General features: G+C 43.7%; 1 protein-coding gene across 1 annotated transcript in view; it reads left to right on the plus strand.

Moving 5' to 3' along the window:
- PARD3B (par-3 family cell polarity regulator beta) overlaps nucleotides 1-26,928 on the plus strand; it is an 812,619-nt gene that overhangs the window by 749,890 nt on the left and 35,801 nt on the right. Inside the window, exon 22 of the mRNA XM_023760488.1 lies at nucleotides 11,347-11,426. Coding sequence (XP_023616256.1) covers nucleotides 11,347-11,426 — 80 coding nt within the window. The remainder of the gene's footprint in view (nucleotides 1-11,346; nucleotides 11,427-26,928) is intronic.

Genomic DNA, 26,928 nt, shown 5'->3' on the forward strand with positions numbered 1-26,928 from the left:
ATATATATATATATATATATATATATATATATATATATATATATATAATCCCAGAAGAGCAGAGTCATATTACCCAGTCTGGTAGAGGAATGGAGTGTTCTGATTTATCCCAGAGTTTGATCAATGGGGAAAAACTTAGGGCAGGAATTACCTGTATGCTAAGAATTAGACTGGAATTGCAATAACTAAGCTTATTTTCATTCCATATTTTCCTTTCTCATTTGCAACTTTTCCATTTTTCTGTTTCTCGGGTTTTTTCCTATTTCCCTGTCTACACCCCTTTTCAAGGCCCCCTTCTCTGTTTATCGCTGTTTTAATGTCCTCACCACCTCCTACAGAATCTGTTTTGATTATCCACTACTACTTCCACCTGTTCTTGTCCCTTCACAGCAGTAAATGCAACCCAATCAGAGCAACACATTGCTTTATTCATTCACACAATAAGTATTTCTTAAGCCTTTGCCATGTTTAAGGCACCAACCTAACCACAAGAAGTGGGCATTCTGCCATAGGCACAAAACAGGATCCATAAAATACCCAATGAGATTAAATCGTTGAGCATATATGAGAGGGGCGAGATAAAGATGGGAAGTTAGGTTGCTGTAGGTTACTGAAAGCCTTTATTCATTACTTAATTGAAAACCATAGATGAGTGTGTGTATTTAGTTTGGTTTTTCAAAAGAGGTCTTGGCCCAAGACCATTGATTTTCAAAATGTCATGTTTCATTCTTCCTTTCTCCTCCCCTTACCTTCATTCATCTTTCCAGAATCTGAGCTCTGATGATATAGTCGTGGACTGCAAAATAATTTGGTTCACATAAGTTTAGGGCTAATGGGTATGTGACTCCAGCATTAATGGTGGCCTGTGTCTACTAACATTGTGAATCAAATAGGTGCTCCTCATCAGATCAGCAGTAGTTACGACTAGGGGGCCAGTAATTTATCCCATCAGATAAGATTCCCCTTCTACTCTACCATTATTTTCAGCTTATAAGATCTTCCCTCATTCGAAGCAATTACATAATTAAGGCTCCTAATAGATTCGATTTGTACTCCAGATCCTGGTTTAAATCTAAATCGTAAGAATGTTTATAGTTTTTGTATGGATAAAAAATTAAGACTACATAGACAAAAGAGCTTGAAGGTGGCAATCTTACTAAGATGCAATCATAGGACAGATGTCATAAAACTTCCTTAAAAACAGTCTAGTGATAGATGTTGTAATATCACATATGCAAAGGGAACTATGGAATTAAAATAACCTGAATCTTGCCCTGACTGGTTTGGCTCAGTGGATAGAGCATTGGCCTGCGGACTGAAGGGTCCCGGGTTCGATTCCAGTCAAGGGCATGTACCTTAGTTGTGGGCACATCCCCAGTGGGAAGTGTGCAGGAAGCAGCTGATCAATGTTTCTCTCTCATTGATGTTTCTAACTCTCTCTCTCTCTCTCCCTTCCTCTCTGTAAAAAATCAATTAAAAAAATAACCTGAATCTTTCTGTTAACCAGCACTGAGTAGATATTTGAGACTTCTGTTTCATTGACTCAATAAATATTAATGACCAAGGTGATATGCCAGCCCTTGAGAATGCAATGACTCCAATTGTCCCAACTCTAATGAAGCTTAAAATCTTATGTCTCATGTAAACCAAATTAATAGACTGACACCAAACATGAATACTAAAAATAAAGATATTGTACATAATACAGGCTATTTTTATAAAACCTAACTCTGCATTAAAAATTACCTTCACTGTACCAAAAAATTAACATACAGACATATATTAATGCCTCTGACTATGTGAACTAAACTTGCCAGGCAATTTTACTTCAGTGGTATGGCCATGATGACCATAAACACATTCTGAATGCTTGCATACAGTCGTAATTCCACTTATCCCGTCTCACTGCCACCATGGGTTTATTCATGATCACTGGCAGCATCTGAGGCAGCACTGAGAGGGAGAAAGGCAGTGTTTTGAGGTCTGACAGACCCCACTTCAGATCTTGGCTGTGCCACTGTATGCCTCTTTAGCGAGTCGCTTTACCTTCCTCTGAACTCTGTTTTCCTCGCGGGTAAAATGAGTCAGAGATGGAGATGGTAGCATTGATTGGAAATCATGAGACTGATTTTAGAGTATTCCAGGCAGTCGTTTCTTTCTAGTAACTGGAAATGGGAGTAACTAGAACTTGCCCACTGACTACCCTGCAAAAAGAAATCACTCTGAAAAGCTTATGATTTTATAGATGTTTACATTTTCATCTTTGTAAGTGCAGCTATATTTTAAGTAACCTTGAGAACTTTCGTCATTGAGTATTTTTTATGAGGCTTATTAGGTAAAAAGGATATTAGGAACTCATAAGAAATAATATGAACAAACTTTTATATCATTTTAAGACTTGGACACATTTCGAGGGTCAGTTTTGTTTCTTTCGGGATAAGTAAAGGGCACTGTCACAGAATCAATACATAAAACGGCAGAGGAGTAAATAACTCACATATGACATCCAAGAAACAATTAGATACCAAATTCAACAAGTACTGAATACTAGTATCTAGTGATTAACGTACTTAACCAAGAATCCACAAAATTCCTGTTTATACTTTTTCTGGAAAATACAGGACAAGAAAACAGAAAGATTTCTGAGGGATACTGTTCCTAATGCCTTTTATTCATCTTTTCATCAGACCTTTGTCTTCTATTAAGTGGAGTTTATATGTCAGCCAGTATTGTAATATCTCTATCTGTGGGTAGACAGATTGAGGAAAGGAAATGAGGAATGGTGTCTGGTTCTTTAATTAAAGATGGAGAGCCTGTTTGCTCTTCAAGCTTATCGGCAAGACACATATGCACACGTACACACACACACACACACACACACACACACACGTACACACACACACGTACACACACACACACATACACACACACACATACACACACACACATACATATGCACACACACACACAGCGCATCTATCTGATAGATGAAGCCAAATTTGTAAAATTGTATCCACAATCATAGTTTCTATGGTAACTGTATCTTAGGCCCAGACACAAACAGAGCTGGGCAGGAGATGTCTGATTTTATTTTCTCCAAAGACAATCAGAAGAGAGATAGCTCAGGTTATCAAGATGTGAAGAACTCAGTGTGCGTAAGGCTATTACTTGGTGCTAGAGTAATATTTAATGCTTAAACTCAAAAAAATCCTTTGTAATTTTATAATATTACAGATTACTTTGCTACCTTTGTCATTCAGGTTTAAAATACTTGTTGTGTACATATATATAGTTACTATATTAATGAGGTGTAAGTGGTTAACATAATATGGAAATTGTATGCAAGGTAATTTTTATAAATGTGCATAAGTCAGAAGGGACTTTGAGGATTTATTTCAACTCCAATATTTTTTAAATATATTTTATTGATTTTTTTAAGAGAGGAAGGGAGAGGAATAGAGAGTTAGAAATATCAATGAGAGAGAAACACCGATCAGCTGCCTCCTGCACACCCCCTACTGGGGATATGCCCGCAACCAAGGTACATGCCCTTGACTGGAATCGAACCTGGGACCCTTGAGTCCACAGGCCAACGCTCTATCCACTGAGCCAAACCAGTTAGGGCTCAACTCCAATATTTTAACTCCAACATTTTACAGGGTTAGAAATGCAGGCACAGAATGGTGAAAAGGCTTACCCAAGAGTTATTTTTAAAATATTTTTATTTGCTGTATTTTCTAAACTATCAGATGTTCTAAGCTAGTCTATAAGCTGAATACCCAGTTATTTGACAAAATTACTGAAATTAGAGAAAACAAAACTTCAGAAAAAAATGGTTAGAAAGAGTATGTGTACTTTTGTACTTTTGTACTTTTGCTGGTCTGGGTGGCATATCTGCAAATACATCCCAGGACTAATGTACTTCACATTACCAATGAGAATTAACCCATTTTCTTTCATTTCTTTTTGTCCAAATGGAATTTAGTTCCCCTCCAAGTATGTAGCATTCTAGCAGAATGTCTTAATATTAGAAGATGCTCAAAGCCAAGTTCATAACTTTTTAGATGTTTTCATCATGTTGATTCCTTCAAAAATCTTCCAGCCAGACCTGTGGCCACGTAAGAGCAATGTAATTAAAAGAAAGCCTCTGGAAACTGCTCAAAAGTATCTGTCAGGATACCAACTTGAAATGAAAAGCATATTTCCTAAAACTGCATCTAAATTCTTATGCTTTGCATCTTAATCTTATGATGTGTCTGGCAGCATGAAACTCCTATTTTGTAATGGGTCTGAGTAAGACATTTGTAATGAGAACGTTGTATGTAGGTGAATAAGCTGCATTGCAACTCTGCACAGCCTTCCCCTCACAGCAGCTTTTAAATTTCCTCGAGAAAATTGACTTATGGGACATAAATTATAGCACTGGCAAAAATGTGTCCTAACCCATAGGAACTGGGAAACATGTTAATTTTGAATTGTTTCCACTTTTTATCATCAGACATTTACAGAAATTTGTGTGTGATTTATTCTTTTATTTGTAGTGAATTGTGAAAAAATGTTTGAAAGGGTATTAAATCTTCCCCTCTGCCGTTAATCTGAAACTGGGGAATACAGGGGGGTTAAGTGGCCTCTTTAGTACATTGCTCTGTGAAACTGCTGATTCTAGCAATGCCAGGCGAAAAATACATACTAATTTAAGAAACTCTGAGTGTAAGCAGCAAGTCCCTTGCTTTTGTAGAAACAAGACGAATCGCTTTATTTTAACAAGCCTCTTAATGCCCCAGACGACAGCAGGCATTGGGGGAATGGAATTGGGAGAACTCCCATGGACTAAAAGCATCTTAATTCTACATTCCTCCCAAACGCCAAACCCACCTCTCGGCTGTCCCGGGCTGTCCTAATCCGGCCAGAGGAGGTGGCCTGCTATGTGCAAAGCACACCCCGCAGCATGAGCTTTCTAAGCTGTTCTGAATAAGCTCTCTGAAGTTCAAGCCAAGCCTAAGTTCTAACATGACAGTGTTGTGGAAAAGACTCGGTTTCTGTTATGGCTTAAGTCAAGATTGTTTCTATCAGACGTATATGTAGGTCATTAATTTAAAAAAAAAATACTGCACAATACCAAGTGAAATAAAGGGCTTCTTAAAAAAAAAAACTTAATTGGATCAAAGCCACTGACCTTACTTTTGTGTGTGTGATGAGGGAAATGACCTAATAAGGAGTTCTTTGAGCAGGAACATTTCTGAGCCTTGTTGCACACAGAGCAAGATGAGAAATGAGCTTGCGAGTGCCTGCGCCTGTTCTCTCTCCCTCACTCCCTCCTGAAGTGGCCTGGTTTCCTTGGGACCTACTGACAACTCTTAATTCGTTCCTCTCAGGCAGCATCCTACCTGTGCTTTCCTACCCTCCGTTCACAGCTCTTTGCAAGAATCTTTGTACCCAGCACAACAAACTTCATCGCCACCATTTCTGATCAGGGTATTAACATTGATCAAATTACCGGAGGGGATTAGATCAATTATGATCTATCCACCAATGGGATATTAGATAGACATGACAATTCATGTTTGCGAAATATATCTAATAGCACAGGAAAATACCAGTTATACATAGTTGGGGGAAAACTCTATGTACCATTAAAATATGGATCTATTTATAAAAGTTAACAGAGGTCATTTTTGGGTGGTTTTCCATAATAATTATTTAGGGAGAAAAAAACAGTTAAATCTGTTTTTTAAATAATGGATCACAAATTTATTCCCATCATTTCCACTAACTAACAGTGTGTACCTGGGAGGAAGGACTTTCTCTCCTCTCTGTCTTATAGGACTTAGCATGTGACTCTACTTAGGAGACACTAACAAATATTTATTTACTTAAAAGTATTCATCTCATTTTCTGAGCATGAGAGCATAAGACATTACAACCAGTGGTTGTTTATTTTTTCGAAAACAATAAAGATTTTCAGCACCATAGAGTCTGGCCTTCTCTCCCCATCAATACACCGAAATCACTCTCAATAAAGCACCAATCACGATTTCATTGCCAATTCCAACATACATGGTTGCAGACATTATTAGTCACTGTTCAGTTGCAAAGAACAAAATCCACTCTAGCTAGTTTAAGTAGAAACAAATTTATTGCACCATATTAATGGGCTTACAGAAAACTAGGAAGGCTAAAGGAACAAATTCCTGGGTAAGCTTTCAGGAATCATTTCCCAAGCCACCTTACATAACCATACTGCTGCTGCTCCATACGGGAAGCCACACCTTTGGTGCCACCAACCCCAAAGCTAGCGCACCACCCCAGAAGCTAGCGATATTTGGTACATCTGCCAAAACGACTACAGGACAACCAAGCACGCCTTTAGTCACTCCTGCCAGAATAACAGGGTGGGGTGGTGTAGCTACTGGCTCAATTCTATTTCCCAAATGGTATGGTCTAACTTAAATTGTGCCCAGTACGCTGATGGCAAGGGGATTCTGGGAAAGGTAGTCTTTATCTTTCTAAGTGCCGCAATTCAGATTACACTCTTCAAGGATGGAGGGCAGAGGTCCTCAAACTTTTTAAACAGGGGGCCAGTTCACTGTCCCTCAGACCGTTGGAGGGCCGGACTATAGTTTAAAAAAAAAACTATGAACAAATTCCTATGCACACTGCACATATCTTATTTTGAAGTAAAAAAAACAAATGTTTTCGGCGGGCCGCATGTGGCCCGCGGGCCGTAGTTTGAGGACCGCTGATGGAGGGTTTGGTACATCATGCCAACGCGCCATATACATCAGAGACCTTGTCTTACTGAAGAAGCTCTTGACTGCTTTTCACTGTGGACCATTCCCTCCTTCTTGGAATTCTTTCCTCTTGATTTCTATGATAACACTCTTTCCTAGTTCTCATCCAGACCAACTACACTTTATCAATCTCCCTCCTGTGTTCAACTTTTTTTGGCCTGCCCCTTAAGTGATAGTTTTTCTAAGAGAATTATTGGTATTTTCTATTTTTATTGCATATATTTTCTTCTAGGGACCCTTTATAGGCTAAATGGTTCCCAAGTCTACATCTCTAGACTAGACTTCTCTTCTAAGTTTCAAACTTTATATTCAATAACCTATCAGACATCTCCATCAGAGGTTCCAACTCAAGTTCAATATATCTAAGTATTGCCTTCAAAAATCTTCCAGCCGAGCCCTAGCTGGTTTGGCCCAGTGGATGGAGTGTCGGCCTGTGGACTGAAGGGTCCCGGGTTCGATTCCAGTCAAGGGCATATACCTTGGTTGCAGGCACATCCCCAGTGGGGAGTGTGCAGGAGGCAGCTGATCGGTGTTTCTCTCTCATCGGTGTTTCTAATTCTCTATCCTTCTCCCTTCCTCTCTGTAAAAAATCAATAAAGTATTTTTTTAAAAAAAAATCTTCCAGCTGAACCCAGAGCAAGGTAAGAACACGCAGGCCCCTGCATTTGTTCTTCCTTTAGTTTGTCATGGTGACAGTTACCAAACCCACCTCATTGGGCATCATTCCACACACATCCCTCCCATTAATCCTATGTCAGTTCTATCGAACTTACCACCTTAGCATCCTTATGTCACTCCCTTTTCTCCATCCTTTTGAATATCCCCTAATTTAAGCCTTTATTATCTCTGGCTCAGACTGCACCAGAACTCCACATTATGGCAAGCATAACCTCTCTAACCTATAGCTATGGCCTATTAGTTATCATGTTTCACTCCGCAAAGGTTTCACTCTCACCTAAATGTAAAATCAGGTCCCTTGGCATGGCATGTGCTCCTTTAAGACCTGGTCTATGTCTGTATCTCCAGAGTTTGGACTCTGGGGACAGAAAGACCTAATCCTTCTCTCAGATATTCCATGTACTCATAGTATGACCTTGGGCAACTGCTCAGTTTTCTCATCTGCTAAATGGGGCAACCATTGGGTTATTCAGAGCATTGAATGGGCTAATGCAAAAAAAATAAACTTAGTCTTGTGCTTGACACTAAATGAGTGCCAAATAAACGTTAAATTGTAATAATAGAAGATGAACTAAATAAATGGAGAAATAGTCCATGTTCTTGGATAAGAAGACTCATTATTGTCAAGGTGTCAGTTAGTCCTAACTTCTTCCACAGATTCAATGCAATCCCAGTCAGAATCCCAGCAAGTTCTATTGTGGATCTAGAAAAACTAATTGTAAAGTTTACGTGGAGAAGAAAAAGACCCAGAATAGCCAACACTATTGATAGAGAAGAACCATGTTGGAGGACTGACACTACCCAACACAAGACTTTTATTAAGCTGCAATAACCAAGACTGCGTGCTATTGGTGAAAGAATAGACAAAGAAATCAACAAAACAGAGTAGAGAATCCAGAAGTAGATCCACATAAATATCACCACATTATCTTTGACAAGGGAGCCAAGGCCACACAATAGAGGAAGGATAGTCATTTCAGCAAATGGTGCTGGAACAACTGGATAGCCTCATGCAAAAATAAATAAAATTATGTGCGCAAAGACCTATACCTTCTACAAAAGCAACTCAAAATGGGTCACAGATCTCAATGTTGGCTGTGACTAACATCCTTTTCCTCATAGCATCTGTTTCTTCCTTAACCAAAATCTTGACATTCCCAGAAAAAACAGTGCTTCTTTTTTAAGCCTCCTTGTTGTTGCACTTTTTGTTTCTGCTACTTAGAAGGCCTTTTCCTGCTACTACTACACCCTTCTCACCTAAAAAACTCCTCCTCCTTCATAGTCAAGGTTTAGAGGAGGCTTCAGCACCCGAGGAAGCTGTCTTCAGCTCTCCCAGGTGGACTCTGGTGTCTGGTCCTTCAGACCCCCGCTGCCTCCTTCCTCCAACTGACACGCTAGCGGTGATCTCACTGTAACATAATCGTTCGCAGGCCTGTCTCCTCTGCATTCAAAGCAACGAGGAGAGCCAGCCCCTGCTCCTCGCTTTGAACATAGTGCCTCGCGTGGCATTAGGATGCAGTAGGTGCTCAGTAATCTCTAACTGAATGATTGCCTTAAAGATGTTGTGACTTTAATAGAGAAATACATTAAATATATACACAATTGATAAAGAACAATAATTTTGTATGTAAAGAATGGCATCCATCTTTTGAAGCCTAGCTCATGTTCTTCTACTTTCATGATTTTTTTCCTAACACCTTCAAGTGTCGTCTGTGCTACTTTTAGTAGCATCCTGAATGGGCCTGGACCATAGAGGGTCCTACAGCATCCTTTAATTATTTCATTTCTGATGCTTGTTTTCCCCAAAAGACTGGAAGTTCCTTCAGGATATGGATCACCCTATGCTTTATAGGATCTAGTATGCCGGTAGCTCACAAGATGCCTGGGGGATGGTAGGGGGGGGTGTGAGGGGGGGTAGTGATACCTCCTGGAGACACCAGAATGCTGACTGTCATCATCAGGCTGGCCCATTTTGGATATTTTTGCTGAAAGTATCAACTGGGAATTTTGTGGCCCCAAGAAAAAGATCAGTTGTAAATGTCTACAGCCACACTAGGGAGACATAAGCATAATCTTTCCAACAACCACAATTATAGTAATCATCTTTAACATAGCTTTTGTATTTATGCTAATTCTTCCTCCATAAAAAAAAATAAGTTGAAAACAAAAGAAACCTTAGTTGGGAGTGGCTGGCGACAACACTTCTATCCTTTGCTGCTTTTTCTGTGCCATTTACTTATCCCTTGTCTGTCCAACACCATCCTTGCCTCTGGCCTTTGTTAGAAAGGTCCATGTTAAGCCCTATCTCTGCAGTTCTTATAAGTCTAGGGAGCTCGCTGGGTGGGTGTCCTCTCAGGTAAGTCCAGCCACTCCTGTTCTAGGTGTTGGTGAACTATGAAGAGGTTTTGTAGGATCCACTCTGAAGGGCCTCCTGTAATAAATCAACACCAGGAATAGTCTTTCCTACTCTACCTGAGTGTCTACACTTGCTTTGCAACACCTCCCCAACAAACCCTCCCTACACACACCGCCCACACTGGGATGCTGGTGAGAGCTAGGACATTGGATAGGAAGAAAATAGCTTCCAGGTGCAGTACTACCTAGAAAAATTTCTCCTACTGACCTGGACACTGCCACTTCCTGTGTTTCATAGCAAACTCCCCCTTCCCCCCAAAATAACAGCCCAGGTCTTCTATTTACCCCTTTCATGTCCATTATGGGAGGGCGACCCAGCACAAGGGCAAGCACATGAGTGGCCCACAAAGCCACATGAACAAGTGAGGAATTGGCCACTTAACAAGTACTTTTAGATTTTTTAAAATTAATATTTTTAGAGAGAAAGAGAGAGAGAGAGAACAACAATGTGAAAGTGAATCGATAGGGCGGGAATTGAACTGGCAGCCTTTCGGTGCACAGGTTGACGCCCAATCAACTAAGCCACACTGGCCAGGGCAACAGGTACTTTGACATCCCTGTAAGTGTCCATCCTGTTTTTAGTTGGTATAGTGGGTACGGAAGAAATATAGAAAGTCTTTAGATTCATGGAACTAGCAAACTTTGAGAAACTACTGGGATAGTTCCTGCCCTTCAGAGTTTCAGAGGCTGATAAAAGAGGCCCGGAGAGAGATGAACACAGGAATACATAGGAAAGGAGGAAAAACAATAAAGACCAGCACTAGCTAGAAAACAGTTAATCGCTTCTCTTTGGTTGCTCATAAGTGAGGGGACTAAGTGAGAGGGAAGCGGGCTTCATGGAAGCTGTGGAGTACACAGCTGGCTGTTACCAACACCTGCTGGTAAAGAAGGGTGTCATTGACAAGGTGCTTTGGAAAATACAGTCCTTGTCACAGCCAATAAGAGCCTAAGGAGACATGATGACTAAATGTAATATGGGATCCTGGAACAGGAAAAGGCATTAGGTAAACAAGCTGTGGGCTGTAGTTAACAATAATGTATCAATATTGATTCATCAATTGTATTTTAATCTGGCGCGTTAGTAACAGGGAAACTGGGTATATGGGAACTCTCTGTACTACTCAATTTTTTTGGACATCGAAAGCTGTTATAGAAATGAAAGCCTCGTTTTCTTTTTTGCTTTTTAAAGTGTTCTTACAGCCTACAGGTTACCCCTGGCACGGAGACAGGAAGGAGTCAGTTTGACAATGACCCTTTTTGGAAAGAAATGACTTTGTTGTTAAATGCCGTGCTTGTGGCTTGATCGTCAGTGCGCACAGCGACACCGAGCCCCTGCTGCTTTCCCAGGGTGGATTTTGGCAGGCGGCGGCAGCATTTGTGCACTGATTATAATTCTGAGATGCATTGTCAGTAACCGGGGTGTATAATGGATCTTCATCTCTAATTACTCTTCTCTCCACAGGTGTCTGGAAAGGGTCCAGATGGGAATGCGCACAACCTCCGCTTCGAGGGGATGGAGAGGCAGTATGCATCCTTACCCAGGTACCTCCCCGGCGGGTCTCTGTCACCCACTCCCCCATAAGTAAAGTCTTCCTTTCAGTCTACATGAGCTCGAAGTCTGGCTCTGAGATAGGGAATATGTTGTAATTTTGCCTCGCTGCCATTTGCTGCAGCCGCAGTGCCATCTTCACAACTGTGCTAATAATTGAAACACTTGTGGGTTACTTTTGGGGGGAAGAAAATAGTATATCATTGCAATGGAACATGTCAGCAAGAATATTGGATGTGGAATGGAAATCCTAAGCCATTGCTATAAAAGTGGTATTGAACACCCTACACCCAGCTTAGAGACAATACAACAGTAAATCCCTGTGCTCGCAGGTCCCCACGAGGAAGGGCAGGCCGACCTTTACCTCGGGGCTCCATGTGGGTGTTAAAAAGCAGGCGAGAAATGTGAACCTGGGAAGGCGTCCTTTGCTTGAGTTAGAATCTGACCGTGTTCTTTAGGCAATAAGCAAATATCTGTGAGAGGCAGGGGCGCGGCGCGGGAATGGGAGCGAGAACTGCGTGGGAAAAGTCCATCCAGCGAGTCTGGGCCTAACGCGATCCACCGATGCTGTAACTGGACGCCCTGAAAATGAGATACAGTTCTCAAAGGTCGGCGCTCTTATCTGTGAGATGAAGAATAATTTTAGTCTGCTCTCGGCGCACATGACAAAGAGGAAACCTTTCCAAAGGGGCATCACAGTGCAGCCACCCTGGGAGTTCAGTGAGTTGAGAGTGTGAGAATGAGTGAGCTGGGGGGGGCGGGGTGGGGGGAGCCAGGAAAGGTCAGGGAAAGCCAGAAAACTGACCTGCTGCAGTGTCTCCTTTAGCAAAAAGAGGAGGACCCCAGGTGGGACTGACCATCAGAGCCGAGCTGCGAAAGTGCTAACTCAGAACTGGAGTGCCATTTTGTTGCGCGTTGGTTGGACTTCCGTATGTAAATTCATAACAACTCATAACAAAAAGAACCTCCTGAAAATTATACGAGGCATAGCCTAAGTGACCGTCCGCTCTTATCCATAGTATGTTGATTGTCAAACGTAATAAAATCTCAAGTCACACAGAGAACCAATTTCTAACACGGATTAGGCAGGATACCCCAAATACAGGATTTTAGAAGCTTCTGTGCCACTAGATTTTTTTACTCCCTGCTTTGCTTTTTTTTATATTTTGTCTCACAGTTTTTCCCATCCTTGGTTTCCTTCCTCTCCCTACTTTCCCCTGGCCTCGTATCTTGTTTTCATTTAAAAAAAAAGATGGAAGTCGTCTCCAAAAGTTGTTTTAAATATAAAATTTCTGGCTTTCAGTGTTGAAGTGTATGGAAATTGTGGTTAAGGCAGATGGAAAGTAGTATGTTCTTGTGAGAGGGAAGAAAAAAAGGGAAAACTGGAAGCAGTTTAACATCTTCCTGGCCAACCTGAACTCAGACTGAGGCAATGGAGTTTTGGGTACAAATCAAAAACCGAAAGAGCCCTAACCGGTTTGGCTCAGTGGATAGAGCGTCGGCCTGCAGACTGAAAGGTCCCAGGTTCGATTCTGGTCAAGGGCATGTACCTTGGTTGTGGGCACATCCCCAGTGTGAGGTGTGCAGGAGGCAGCTGATCGATGTGTCTCTCTCATCGATGTTTCTGACTCTCTATCCCTCTCCCTTTCTCTCTGTGGGAAAATCAATAAAATATATATTTTTTAAAAAATGAAAGAACATTGAAAAGCCTATAAATTTCAGTCACTCTTTCATTCCTACCTACCTCTGGCTCCTCTATTTGGTATCAGCCCTGAGAAATGCAGACTGGAAACACAGTGAGTCCATCCTTAGTGAGTCCTTCCAGTCTAGGGCGGGAAGCAGCAAATCACTTTTCATGCCGGTGCTACCAATGCCCAGATTCCTCATGATGAACATAAAGTCCTCTGAATCTCCAACTTCTAATATTGTTACTAATAAGCCCCGAAGTACAGTGGGGCCTTGACTTACGAGTGTCCCGACTAACGAGTTTTTCGAGTTACCAGCCGTCTCTCAGCCAATTTTTTGCTTTGAGTTGCGAGCTAAAATTTGAGTTATGAGCCAGCTTCAGATACCCCACCGCTAGTTGGCGCAGCGAACGTCACAGTGGACGCCACAACATCAGCCCAGCATCACGTGTCTCACTCGTTCACTTTAATGATTTGACATATGAGTAATTTGAGTTACGAGCTCGGTCACGGAACGAATTGAACTCGTAAGTCAAGGCCCCACTGTACTCCATCACAGCTGAATCAACACACGTCTATTTCAGGATGGCACACTGCGGAGGGCGTTTTCAGACGAAGGCGATGCATTCATGCTGTGTGTGGCTCTGGAGCCATCACACATGTAGGAATTGATAAAATCCCGCCAGCCCCGAGAGTATCATTATGGCTGGATGCGAGCATCGTAGGCGGAAAACAAATGGGCCAACGGTCCACTCGCCACAAGCACCAGGGTGGGTGATCAGATGCCTGAGCAAGCAGACCTCTGTAGCTACCTGGCAACCAGGTTGCCGTGATGGAGAATGAATAAGGCTCAGACAAACACACGTGATCCCTCTCACTGGTTTCTAAATGGGAGGAGGGCTCAAACTCAAGATACCATCTTAATATCTAAAAGGAAGATGCTCTAATCCTTGGGGGGGTGGGGAGAGGGAGGGGAGGGCTCCTTATTTACCCAACAAGCAGCAGAATGCAGAGGCAGCGGCTTCCCTGCTGGCTTCTGAGAAAGTGGAGATTCCGCTGAGTGCCCGCAACATTTCCCCTGGTTTCCTGGTCTCCCGGGCCCTGGAGATGTCACTGTCCACTAATGGGGTCCCACCAGCCCCACTGCTCTCCCTTCTGCGGGCAGAGTTTGGAGAGCACCTCCTTGTAGCATCGGATCCCCTCTTTGTCACAGCAGCAGGAAGCTTTGACATATTTATGGGGTTAAATCTTTAAATAAAAGTAGGAATGATTCTATCAATAGGAAGTCAGTGGCCAACCTTATAGGGCAGTGGTTGGCTGACCACTGTTATTATGCTACTGCTGGGTTTGGTTCCTGTGTTGTTTGTGGATGGTTTTCATGGGAGCTTTGAAGATAAACTCCATAATGTTGATTTATATGTCAAATGTGGAGCCATCGACACAGAGACAATGCTTCCCAGTGGACATATAGGGGGGAGCCCAGGTGAAGGGGCACCCCACTATGCTTTCATGGAGCTGTCATGTTAAAGGAGGCCCGTGCAGCCGCTGCCAGGCTAAATGGCACTTCACAAAATTAAGCCAGAGCCCTAGCCAGTCCAGGAAAAAGACAATTCCTCGCATAGTAGTTATGAGGTTGCCTGAGGCTAAGGGCTAAGCGAAGTTAAGTGTTATTGTTAAGCAATGTTAAGCCTTCTGCCTCGGAAGAAAAATGGCTTTATTTCTTTTCTCCTGGGGGTGTTGCTTTGGAAAGCAGAGCATGGTTGTAATACAGCCTCGTTAGCAAACACGGGCTTTTACCAGGGTCCGTGTTTTACTATCCTGTCCAGCCCCCAGTTTTTTATGGAAGTAAACAGCATGAAGAAAGCATCCCCTTATCCTTGCCTGACACAAGTTATTACTCACCTTGGGTGAGTAGGGAAGGGCTGTTTCCCAGGCTGCAATAACAGGCGAGCATTAATGTATGTATTTTTGCAAACAGCTTCTTTTTCATGGCAGCCTCCCAGCCCCTCTCAGATCTCCTGGCCCCATTCTGATTGCACAGGCTTCCTCCTGGCCAGTCCCTCGGCAGGGAACTCTACTCTCCCACCCCTAGCCTCCGTCATTCCCACCTGGCCCATCACCGGCCCCACGGGACCCCATTATCCCTCCTCTGCAGATGGCTCAGTGCATCAGCACGTGACACTGCACTTCTGGGCTTGTCATCGAGTGCTGAGCCCTAAGGAGTGAGCCAAAAGGCACCACATCTCTTCTGTGGTCCTACGCACGTGGGCGGTGAAAGGTTGCCGGAGAAACTCATAAAACCGTGTTCATGGACTTCACTACAAGACCCACATTACCCAGCCCCAGCTGGGCCCCTGCTGCCGGCCAGGGCCTTTTAGCCGTGCTGTCGTCTCCCCTGACTGTCCCACAGTGGCTGCTCCCGTTAACTCCTGTGGAGATGGCCAAGGCTCCCAAGCCCAATCTCTAGAGATGACCTCACTTCCTTTTCTTTATGACCTTGAAATAGTCAACATTAGCTTCTCAACTGCTGCGTCCTGCACTGCAGATTCCATGTGTCTTCATTAACACACAGGTCCTGAGCAGAGACGATGACGACAGGACTTGGAGTCAGGCCATAGTTACAGCCCCAGCCATCACTCTCACCTGTGTGACCTTGGCTCATAATCTTACTGTTCCAGGCTCAGTTTTTCCATCTGTGAACTGGGGATGACCTTAGGGCCTCTGTGTAGTGCTGGTGTGAGTATTAAGTACAATAATATAAGCAAAACCCTCAGTGAAGAGCCTGCCTGCCGTATTTTAAGGACTTGCTTTAATATTGTTAGCTCTCTTTCATTTTATCTTTGGGGAAGATGTGTTCCTTTCCTTAAGGCATCAAACCCATACAACAGAGCTCATTCTCACTGGCTTCTCGGGGACCCTGTACCAACAACTACCCCTCTTGCCTACATCTTCAAGCCCCTTGGCCATTGCTTTACTTCCCCTGCCTACTACTGTGCATGCAGAGGCTCAGCCGCACAGTTTGCTGAGAATCCCACCACGTGGAGAAGGAGAGAGCTAATAGCTGTGCGAGGTATAACTTAGGCTGAAGGATTAGCCAACTCTGAGAAAGGACCAGTAGTCCAGATGGTCAGGGGCAAGAGGACATGTCAAGCTGAGACGATCTGAACACACTGTGCTATGGACACACTAGGAGACAGCACTTCTTTTAGATGAAAGTTCCTATAATGGGTACAGGATGCAGACTCAGGTCTAGGCAAGAGGCCATGGCCTGTCCAACAAGACCTAGTTCAGTCTTAGAATGTCCCCGGTGTGGAGACCATATCCACTGTGAGTTAGCCAGGAGGGCCGAACGGGACGTGCTAGTTCCCAGGACACATATGGTGTGGGAGCAGCACGCTGTTTACTGGTGGGAGGAAGTGCTGAGACACTGCTAAGATGCTCCTGTCGGCTCAGGACTGGGCAGCACCGACCATGCTGCTCTAATGCCTCACAGCCACGCAGGGCTCGGAGGGCAGACTCACCCCATGAACTTGATCTAGTCCATCAGAGAAAACCAAGACCCTCCCTCAACCTCCCTTTCTCCTTCATTCCCACGTTTCCTACTTTAGGAAAAAGTGGCCTATGCCTGTGGGCTCTATTTCCTCACCACCCACAGACATTCTATCTCTTGCCCCAGGCTTCTGCCTGCCAGTGATGCTTCCCACTGATCCTGCCTCCAGCCCTTTCCTTTATGTAGACTCTTTCTGAGCAGCCTCCTCCATTCCTACAGATTCAGTTCTCATCACCATGATGTTGCAAAATGAACCCGGCTAACCTTCTGTCTCACTCTTCTTGTGGCCCCAGTGACAACTGTCTGCTTGGCCTATCCATCCCTTCCTTCCAAGATACTTCAAAGCCCCCATGCAAAGTTGAGCCTCCCTCAGCTCTGCTTCATTTTAACTTCCATGATGTCTGTTGGCACCTTTCCTGTGTCACTGAAAATACCCTGAATTAGATTATGATTCTTCACTGTCCCTTTCCACCCCATTGGATTATAAATCCCTGGAAATAGGATTGTGTTTTGTACCCATCAGTTTTTGCACCCAGCACCAGGACCTAAACTAAGACCATGGACATAATACCAGTAGGTTTTTAATACATTGGTCTACAGATGAGGATAGATTTGTCTTTATATAAGTAAGTTATAGGAAAGAATTCTTCCCAAGCTTTCTTGACTATTTCAGGGCAGTGTTTTTCAATATTAGTATTGATTTTTCATGAGGACATATTTTTCCCCTAGGATCAATAAAAGTTTTAGTGCACCCTCATTATATACCAGGCACTGTTCTAAATGCTTTATATCTACTGACTGACCTTATGCTCACAGCAAAGCTATGACTCAGTAGCAACCCTGTCATTGTCCCCATTTCATATGCAAGAACACAGACATAGGGAAAGGAAGTAAAATTGCCCAAGTTCAACAGCTAGAAACAGCAGAGCTGGGATTTGAACCCAAGCAGACCGGCTGCAGGTTTGTACATTTAACCTCTGAGACTAAGGTTATCCAGCTCTGAGTCAGATCCAAACTCTGCGATTATCACACTCCATTTCATACTCCTCCTCTGTCTTTCTCACTAAACTGTAAGTGCTTTTGAGGACAGGGGCTGTGTCTTATTCATCTTTGTATATGACACAGACATTACTAATATACAGGTTAGGTAATGCCTTTCCACCGTCTCTGTAATGCTGTCATAAAATCAATTCTTTCCCATTCCCTCGAGTCCTTCCCTTGAAATATGAACAGTTTAATGTGTAATTGCTAGATGAACATTAAGCAATATACTTTGCCTACCAAAAAGAGACTCCTGTTTTGTTAGAACACTCCCGAGAGATGAGAAAGCAGTATCTGCAAATTGGTGCTTTGGTTCTTTAAGATTAGGAATAATCTCTACCAGGAAGAAATCAAATGACGATAAATTATCTGGTGGGAACCTTCATGACACCCCGGGGTGAGGGACGCTCTCTCCCAGACTGATGTGAGACGGAGGCCCGCGCAGGCTGTGTGGCTTCCCGTCCTGGCGTCGCTCTCACCCGTGTTACGTAGTTACTTGAACTTCTGACGCAGCCTTAACTTGGCTGTATCATGAGAAGCGGCATCCCAGAACTGAGTTCTGGTAGAAAGAGCAACTTTAGAAGGAGCAGACAGCTTATGCTTGCTGCCTAAGAACCTAAAATACACTAGCTTTCTAAGCGTGTTCCCAGTGTTGTGATATTGGGTGGGATGGTGTTCAGATCAGAGGAACGAGACGTAAGAATGTGCTTCTGCTGTGACATTTCGGTTGGTTCGTGTTGTCGGTTTCAGCTTTCTTCCCTACATATGCTCTTGCCCAGCCCCAGGAGGACTCCAGGCCCACGTGTGCAGCTGACTTTGAAGTTCGCAGCGTGCACAGCACCTCCTCCTTGAGAACGTCTTGTCTGGGCCCCCTCTGCGTCCTTGGTTGTCATTGCCTAGCTGCTCCAAGACACTCGCCCTCTCTCGTTCATCACATTCTTTTCTCCATTTAGCCTCCGCTCTGCTCATGGCTGTTGCGTTTTCCATGGCCAACTTGGCATTGTTTTTTTTTAATATATTTTATTAATTTTTACAGAGAGGAAGGGAGAGAGATAGAGAGTTAGAAACATCGATGAGAGAGAAACATCGATCAGCTGCCTCCTGCACATCTCCTACTAGGGATGTGCCCGCAACCCAGGTACATGCCCTTGACCGGAATCGAACCTGGGACCTTTCAGTCCGCAGGCCGACGCTCTATCCACTGAGCCAAACCGGTTTCGGCAATGGCATTGTTTTTATGACACTTGCTAAGCAGGTGGCAGTGACATTCGAGTTCTGCAAAGATATCCACCAGTGCCCAGGCCTGGTCTTGGCTGAAGCGAACCTAGACAGTATAAAATGACTTCGATGAGAACTTGAGCAGTCAGCACACTGGGCGTCTGTGTGTGTGTCAGGTGTGGGCGGGGTTTGGCCATCTGGGCCCGGAGAAGCTGACAAAGTCCCCACACTGCCTAATTGAGTGCTTCTCTCTGCCACAAGGCCAGTGTGACAAGTAAGGTGCTTCATGCGAACATGCGGACCGCTCCTTGCAGTCAAGGCTGGATTTGAGGTCATTGCAGCTAAAAGTAGTCCTTGTCCCCACGTCTCCAGACAGGGGCCTGTCACCCTTCATCTGATACGGCGAATCGTGGCCAGTCTCTCTGACACCTTCCGGGTGGCACAACTTTATCTGAACGGCCCTTTCTTGCCGTGAAAAGCCACCTTTCAGAGCTCAGGGCTGCGGCTGCTGCTCTGACTTTGCAGGAATGTGAAGGCAGCTGAAGAGCTTGTCTAGATCGCATCTCCCGCATCTGCATGTGACAGAGTTGAATGCCTCTTGAAGTTCAATGACACTCTTCGCCCACCAGAGCCAGCTTCTCCTCCTTGCTCCTCGGGCTCCCGTATTGGAAATCTCGTCCCTGCTTCCCTGCCCTGTGGAGTCAGCTGCCTGCTGGACTGGCCTCTCTGACACCACCTCCCTCTTAATGCGGAGGACACGATGATGAATTAGCAGCAATTGAATTCTTTGTGAGATTAAGATGTCTCCATTGTCAACTCAAACTTCCTGAAAAATGCAAAAAGCCCTTGCGTGTAATAGTGCCTTCAGATGCCAAACAGCTGAGATCAGGGGGTTAATGCTGCTGCCATGTCGTTTTTATGTCACTTAGTTCCTCTGATAAAAGTCCATTTTAATAACACTTTTCATCATTTCCTCCTAGGCAATATATCCTTGATGCCAGTTAGAATATTTGATATTAATTATTCAATCGAAGGCCTCCATTATGAGTTTAGCTAGAATATTAGTGATTTAAAACATGTTAAGACCCGTTACAGGACTGATGTCCCCAAAATAATTTTAACTGAACTTTGATGGACCACATATGTTAAATTCCATACATTCTTACTTTTCCCTCATTTTCCATAGAAAATTCTAAACTACTACATGTTTGCTTGTTAAGTACTCTTTTAGAGGCAGAGTGTGTGCCTGCTCTTTTAAGAACGCCAGATCTGACACTACCTTGAACTTGAAACGTGTTACACTCGGTAGGTTGACTTCCATGCTTTCCCTCCTGCACACATTTCAGGAGCTTTAGCATTTATTTCCCACTTCTCCGGCCAAGAGGAAAGGCTTCTTTGTGCCTAGGCAACTGCTCAGGTTTCAGGGTTGCTCTGCACCTAATTTCTCACGCTCTTTGGCTGTTCTGGAAGTTTTCCTGGTGTGTCCTCATCCTGCCCTCTCTGCCTCCAAAAGCTCCTACACGAGGGTCCTTGCTGTGAGTTTCTGGACTGGGCTGCACTGTTTGCACGGCCCACCCCTCACACTGCACCCACCTCCTCCGTCTCCATCTCCCCAGCCCTTTGTGCCTGTCCCATGACTCATGTTCCTGGATTTGCTGTCCCTAGATTTGTCCTCAGGCCAACCAACTGCAGGCAGAGACACTGAATAAACCGAATGCATTAGCTCATTCGGTGTGTATGTGTTTATGAGGCTGGTGTTGTATGATTATATAAAATGCCATTTCATCACTAAAACAGACAGGCATCTTGGATGAAAAGTGAGTGCATCCCCAAATGCGTGAACACATGATGTTATTCAACAAGAATATTTAAGAGTAAAATCACTGAGTGGAATTTCCATTTTTATGAACCCAAATCTGCATGTAGATGGTTTCAAAGATGTCATGTTTACTCCTAATCTGTCCAATTATACTTGAAGAGAAAATCAAGCTACGAACAATTAGGGCAACGGAAGTAAGAGGAGTATTGTAAATGCACGGAGTCCCTCCCATGGGCTAGGTATGTTACGTGCATCGCCTCATTGATCCTCACCCTCTAACTGCATAGTGGTCATTATGATGGCTGTCATTCGCAATAGAAAAATATCCATCCTCCAAGTGGAACCCAAACAAGAATCCAAACTCAGTTCTCTATGAGTTTTATTTCACTGTGTGCTGCCCTGAACACAGTTTAGGGAGAGGCTGGAATACATCAGCTTTTTCTTGAGTAGCATGAGTTCATGGGAAGAAAGACAGCTTAGACCATGTTAAAAACACATCCGTGTTCATTGTCTTTTAGAGCTCAAAGAACATAAAAATGTTCCAACCTAGAGGTGGTGAAAAAGTAATAAAATACAGTGAGGAAAACAGTAGGGAAGTCATGGAGGAAAAGAAAAATGCTTTAGAAGTATGCCATTTTTATTCTTATATCACTATGAGATTCTTTCCCTAAGTGAAAACAAGATGGCCACATTTTCCTTATGACTAAGAGGATGTACATGGCTCTGCCTAGGGCTTTGCAGGCATAACCGTTACACCCCCGTGTGCATGGCCCCGGTCCCCAGACCCCAGGCTGCACTCCGCACTATCCTTCCACAGAAACACTTGCAGTGGGGCATGCAGGTAGCCACTAACACTTGTTTGGTATCTAATTGTGCTCCAAGAACTCCGGTGGGTCCTTTAAATATGTCACCTCATTTCTAGTAACAGTCCTGGGGTATTATTATCCCTATGTTATGGATGAAGAAACTGAGGCTGGGAGATGCAGAGTGGTATGGCCAAGACCGCACACAGAGTAATAAGGGGCACTTTGAATTCAGTCCAGCTCTTCCCTTCCCAAAAACCTCCAGAATCTCCATGAATCAGGTTGTCTTGTGCTAGGTTGGCTGAAATCAGGTAGAAATACTTAGAGACCATCCTGTACTGCAGCAGCTCTCGCTGTGTCCACCCCCCAACCCCTGCATGTGCACATACACACACACACACACACACACACACACACATCTCTGCAATATGTAACTGCAGGACATTAAAATGCAAAACCCCTAACAGGCATTCAAAATTACTAAGAACCACAGAGCTCCCCTGAACACATGTTCTAGTAAACACCCACTTCCTTCCAGCCGAAATATCTTTTAAACAGTGCTCTTTTTTAAAGACTGCCTCTTTGTTATGCTGGTGTTTAAAAAATATATAGCCGTCGGTTCCACTTCAGCAATTTTTGTAGCCAGGAAAGTATTGTTGCTCCATTCACATATAGTCCTGGCAGATCCTCGGGGGACGTGGCTGGGATGTACATGCCAGAAAACTGTGGAGGGATGGCTTTTATAGACTCTGTTGCTTCAAGTCCAGAGAAGAGAGCTTTGGCAGTCAGTGACCATGGAGGTGCCATATGAGCCCATCTGTGCCCTGGATTTCATGTGACACGGGCCCCATGACCTCCGTCCTTGTGCCAGGAAACACCTTGTCCAGCTCCATTATTTCTCGCAAAGGCAAACATTTGTGGTACGAATGTGGGAAGGGGTGGTACAAATGGAGCCACATCCAGAATGTGTTCCTGCCTATATTCCAAGTCTTCAATTAAGCCTGGATAGAAGTGGTTGGGGTTTGTCCCAACAGAGGGTTGTGCTACTCCACAATTAGCAAGACTGACCCTCATGGCTGGACACGGAATGGCATGTTAAATAGGTGGGAACCTGGCAATTCTCATTGGCCACTCTCCACCAACAATACGCTCTGGGGCATCATTAGCAGCCTTTGAACTTGGCCATTGCTTGAAAGTGAAGACAGGGCGTTGACTGCTCAGATAAGGTTTCTGCCCACTAATTGCTTGCGTGTAGCCGAGGCAAATGCAGACCCATTTTCAGAAATGATAGTGTCTGACAGCCTGGTTTGTGCAGGGCACTGGAAAGAGCTTAATTGTTGCAGCAGAGGCTTAAGATGGAAAATAAGCACGCCGAGCTATTTTGAGAAGGAACTCGCCACAATGAACTTTTCCTGCTGGAAACAATCCTATAAAATCAGGATTAGAATTTGTGCTGGGTCACTTTCTACTGTTCTGTTGGTGCCTTTGACAATTTATACTGGATGACCTACACTGTGCAATACCCTTTTACAGTCTTTTCCGACATCAGAATCAGGTCCCTATACAAGACAGAGCTTCTGGACGATGTTTTGTATGAGTAATTTCCAGATGCATTAATGTGTAATGTGGCCACGATAAAGTGATGGCTGCCTTCTGCGGGTTACGTATAGACAGGTCACTTATGTTATCACCTTATCAATAGCTTGAATTCCTCAGTTTGTCCTTTTTCTGGTCAGTCCTTTCCTATCTGATTTTTTTTTTTATTCAGGTCAGTCCTGAATGGTTCAGAGTAAATTGTGCAACTTTATTAGCCTGAACAGATGAGCTAGAAAAATCGCATATCTTTTCTACTTTCTTCATTCAGCAACTCTTCACTGACTGCCTACCAAATTCAATATACTCTGTAGGCCTTGAGGATACAATAATAAGCCCACAAGACAAAGCTCTCTACCTTGGGTCTTATATGTCGTGGAAGGTGTAGTCATTGTACAGTCACAAAGTAAACATAAAATTGCAACTCTGCCCATTATGAAAAAGGAGAGATATGTCATTCAAGAAAATCTGGGAAATTGAACTAAATCAAGGCAGGGAGTGAGACTTGAGCTATGGTCTAATGGAGGTTAGAAAGAAGAAATAATTAATATTCCAAACAGAGAGAACACATGCACAGGCCCTGTGGTGGAGAGAGCCTGGTGAACGGGGAGACTGAGAGAAGGCTGTGTGGCTGGGACAGAGACCGCGAGGGTAGAGCGGGAGAGGTAGGTGGAAGGCGGGTCATGGGTGGTTAAGTGAAGGATGTTTATGTATATTCCAACACTAACTAGAAACCATATGGCTTTTAAGCAGAATAATGTCATGGTCAGATTGTGTTTCAGTTATTTTTTCTAGCTGCAGGCTGGAGAATAGAGTGGAGGGAGGCTGGAGTGGGTGCCAACCAGTTCTGAGATCATTGCTGTCCTTCCTGTGAGAGATGTTGGTAGGGTGTACAAGGGTGGCGGTGATGAGAGTAGAGATGGAAAGAGATGGTGGAGAGAACTGACAGTGATGATGGGTTGCATGTGGAGGTGTAGGGGATAAGGAAAGCCAGGTGTCAAGAATGAACGCACACACAACACCTGGGTGGTGGTACCATTCCCCAAGGAAGGCAATGCTGGCAGAGGACTAGGTTTGGAGAGAGGCTCGTGAGTATAGTTTGAGAGGTGTTAGATTTGAGGTGCCCTTCAGACTTCCAGAAGGAGCCCCAGAAAGGTGGAGTCTTTTACTCCAAAAGTTCAGAACAAGGCAGATGATCAGGGCAAATCGCACAGGCCTGGCTGCCGGTCTGTGGTTGTGACATGTCTTCACTGCTTATGTGGACAGCAAAGTCTTACCTATCACTGTCTGTGTAATTTCATTCTGGAAATTACATTTTTCTCATATAGGAAGAACTGGTGACTTAATGCCATCTGGCAGTCTGTGACTAAGCACAGCTCTGACCCCATGAAGCATAGGCATGAGGGTGAGAAGAAATCATTGAGGAACTCTGTTGTGCTTATAAAACAGAATATCCTTATTCTTCCGAAATATGCACTGAAATATTTAGGGGTAAAGAGGCATATGTCTCCAAATTATTCTCAAATGGTTCAGGAAATAATAATAGGGATGTATACTAATATGTGTATGTGTGTTCATGTTGCATATGGAGAGCAGGAGGGGGTTGGGAAGGGAAGAAAGTGGGGGGTGGTGAAAAGAATCAGTGATAAAGTAAATGGGGCAAAACGTAAGGATTTGGTGTTCCTGGCTAATGGATATATTGAGTTCCTTGTAGTGTTGTGGCAATAGCAACAACAACAACAAAAAAACAAGGAACAGTGGAAGCTCCCATAATTTTTGAGTACAAACTCAAAAGTAAAAAAAAAAAAAGCCCTCATTCTCAAGTCTTGGGCTAGGTTTGCCCCAAAAGCAGACCCTGGGATAAAGGCTTTGGAGCAAGTGATTTTATTTGGGAAGCGTTCCCAGGAAGCACTGGAAGGGGAGCGAGGGGAGGAAGGCAAGAATGCCGGGATGGAGTGCATTGGTAAGCAGGTCACTGCTGCAGGCAATGGATCAGTTCTGCTGGGGCCTCTGGACAGGGTGCGGGTGGACTCACACCCTGCCCCTCGGAGGGGCGAGGATATTGCGCTGTGTGTCTTCCAAGTCCTATTCCTCATTGGCTAATAGTAGTTCCTAAGGGAGCCAACTTCTGCCCACCCAGTGCACTGGTGAGAGGAAGCCTCAGCCATGAAGCACAGATACTTGGAGGAAGTCCTCTAGTAGACCAGAAATGATGGCGAGATATGGATGAGGCACAGCAGCGAGGCTCCACTGGCGAGTGTGCAGTCTCAGGGGGCAGGTGGATCAGTCCTGGTTGCCTTTGATGAGAGAAAATTAAGTAATTATTCAGTAGCCTCAGGCAGTCTTGATGCCTGCATTTTATTTTTGGAGGAATTCTGTGAATTGGTTGTCTTATGTGGTACTCAATGAACAACCATAGCATGGACAGAGCAGCCCAAGAACATCACCCCAGAAGAACGGAATTCTGGTTTCTCTTTGTTTCACTCAAATGTACAGTCCATCAGCATGCTGTAAAGTCTTTGACAAGTTCATTTTCTGCTGAGCCCATGCTCAGAATGTCACTGAAGTACAGTAGCACCTCTGGGAATACCCCTGAGATTGTGGAAAGCCTCAGCAAATGAAAACTGGCACTAAGGTGCCTAACTCCTGCATGCAATGAATGACGGCAGTGACGTGACTTAGGATCATGCTGTAAATACATACCAGGTCAAGTTCTGCATGGATTTCAACATGACGCCTGTGCCCAAATTAAGAATAACAAAAATTTGCCCAAATGCAGGGATAGTCCTATAGCCCGGTCATGCCACACCTGTGGTCTCTATAATCTCACCTTAGTGTTAGACTTCATGCTAAGATACCAGTGTTAAATGTAGGAAACCTGTAAGACTGGATCTGTCACATCCAGGTCTATAAAGATGCTTAAGCTCATCTTCCTGAAAACAAAAAGTACTTGTCATAAGACACACAGGCAACAGGATAAATTCCTAATGTGTGAATATTTTAAAAGTTCTTGATATATATTGCCTGACCAATCTCTATAAAAGCTGTACCAACTTGCACCCTCACCAGCATTATCAATTTAATAGGTTAAAAATAACAATTATGACCACAAACTGGTTTTTTTTCAATCCTCACCTGAGAAGTGAGGATATTTTTTCCATTGATTTTTAGAGAGAGTGGAAGAGAGGAAGGGAAGGGGGAGAGAGAGAGAAACATTGGTGTGAGAGAGACACTTCGATTGGATTGGTTGCCTCTTGCTGGTGCCACAACCGGGGACAGAGATGGAATTTGCGACCGAGGTACATGCCCTTGACTGGAAATTGAACCAGAGACCCTTCAGTCCACTGGCCAACACTCTAACCACTGAGCAAAACCAGCCAGGGTGATCACAAACTGTTTTAATTTGTAATTTCTTTACTCTTAGTAAGTTTGAACTCTTCTCGTGTGTTTATTGGAATTTGCATTTTTTTCAGTCTGTTGTAATTTATCATTTGTATTCATCTTTTACTTCTTGACTTACTAGATCTCGTCAGATAGTATTAAGAACATTAACATGTCATATGTTAACATTATTTAACTTTAAATTTATAGTTAATAGGAATTGTCATTTTTATAGTTAAATCTTTGATCTTTTGCCTTATGGCTTATTCATCTGCTTTATATACAAAACATTGTCTCCCATCGTAAGGCCATGTATTTGCCCATATTTTCTTCTAGTTATTTATTATTTTATTTAGTTTTCATTTATTTGTTCTACTGTGGGAAATCTTCGAACACACATGTCAT

The sequence above is a fragment of the Myotis lucifugus genome, unplaced genomic scaffold (assembly GCF_000147115.1).
Source record: "Myotis lucifugus unplaced genomic scaffold, Myoluc2.0 scaffold_3, whole genome shotgun sequence".
Lineage (NCBI taxonomy): Eukaryota > Metazoa > Chordata > Mammalia > Chiroptera > Vespertilionidae > Myotis > Myotis lucifugus.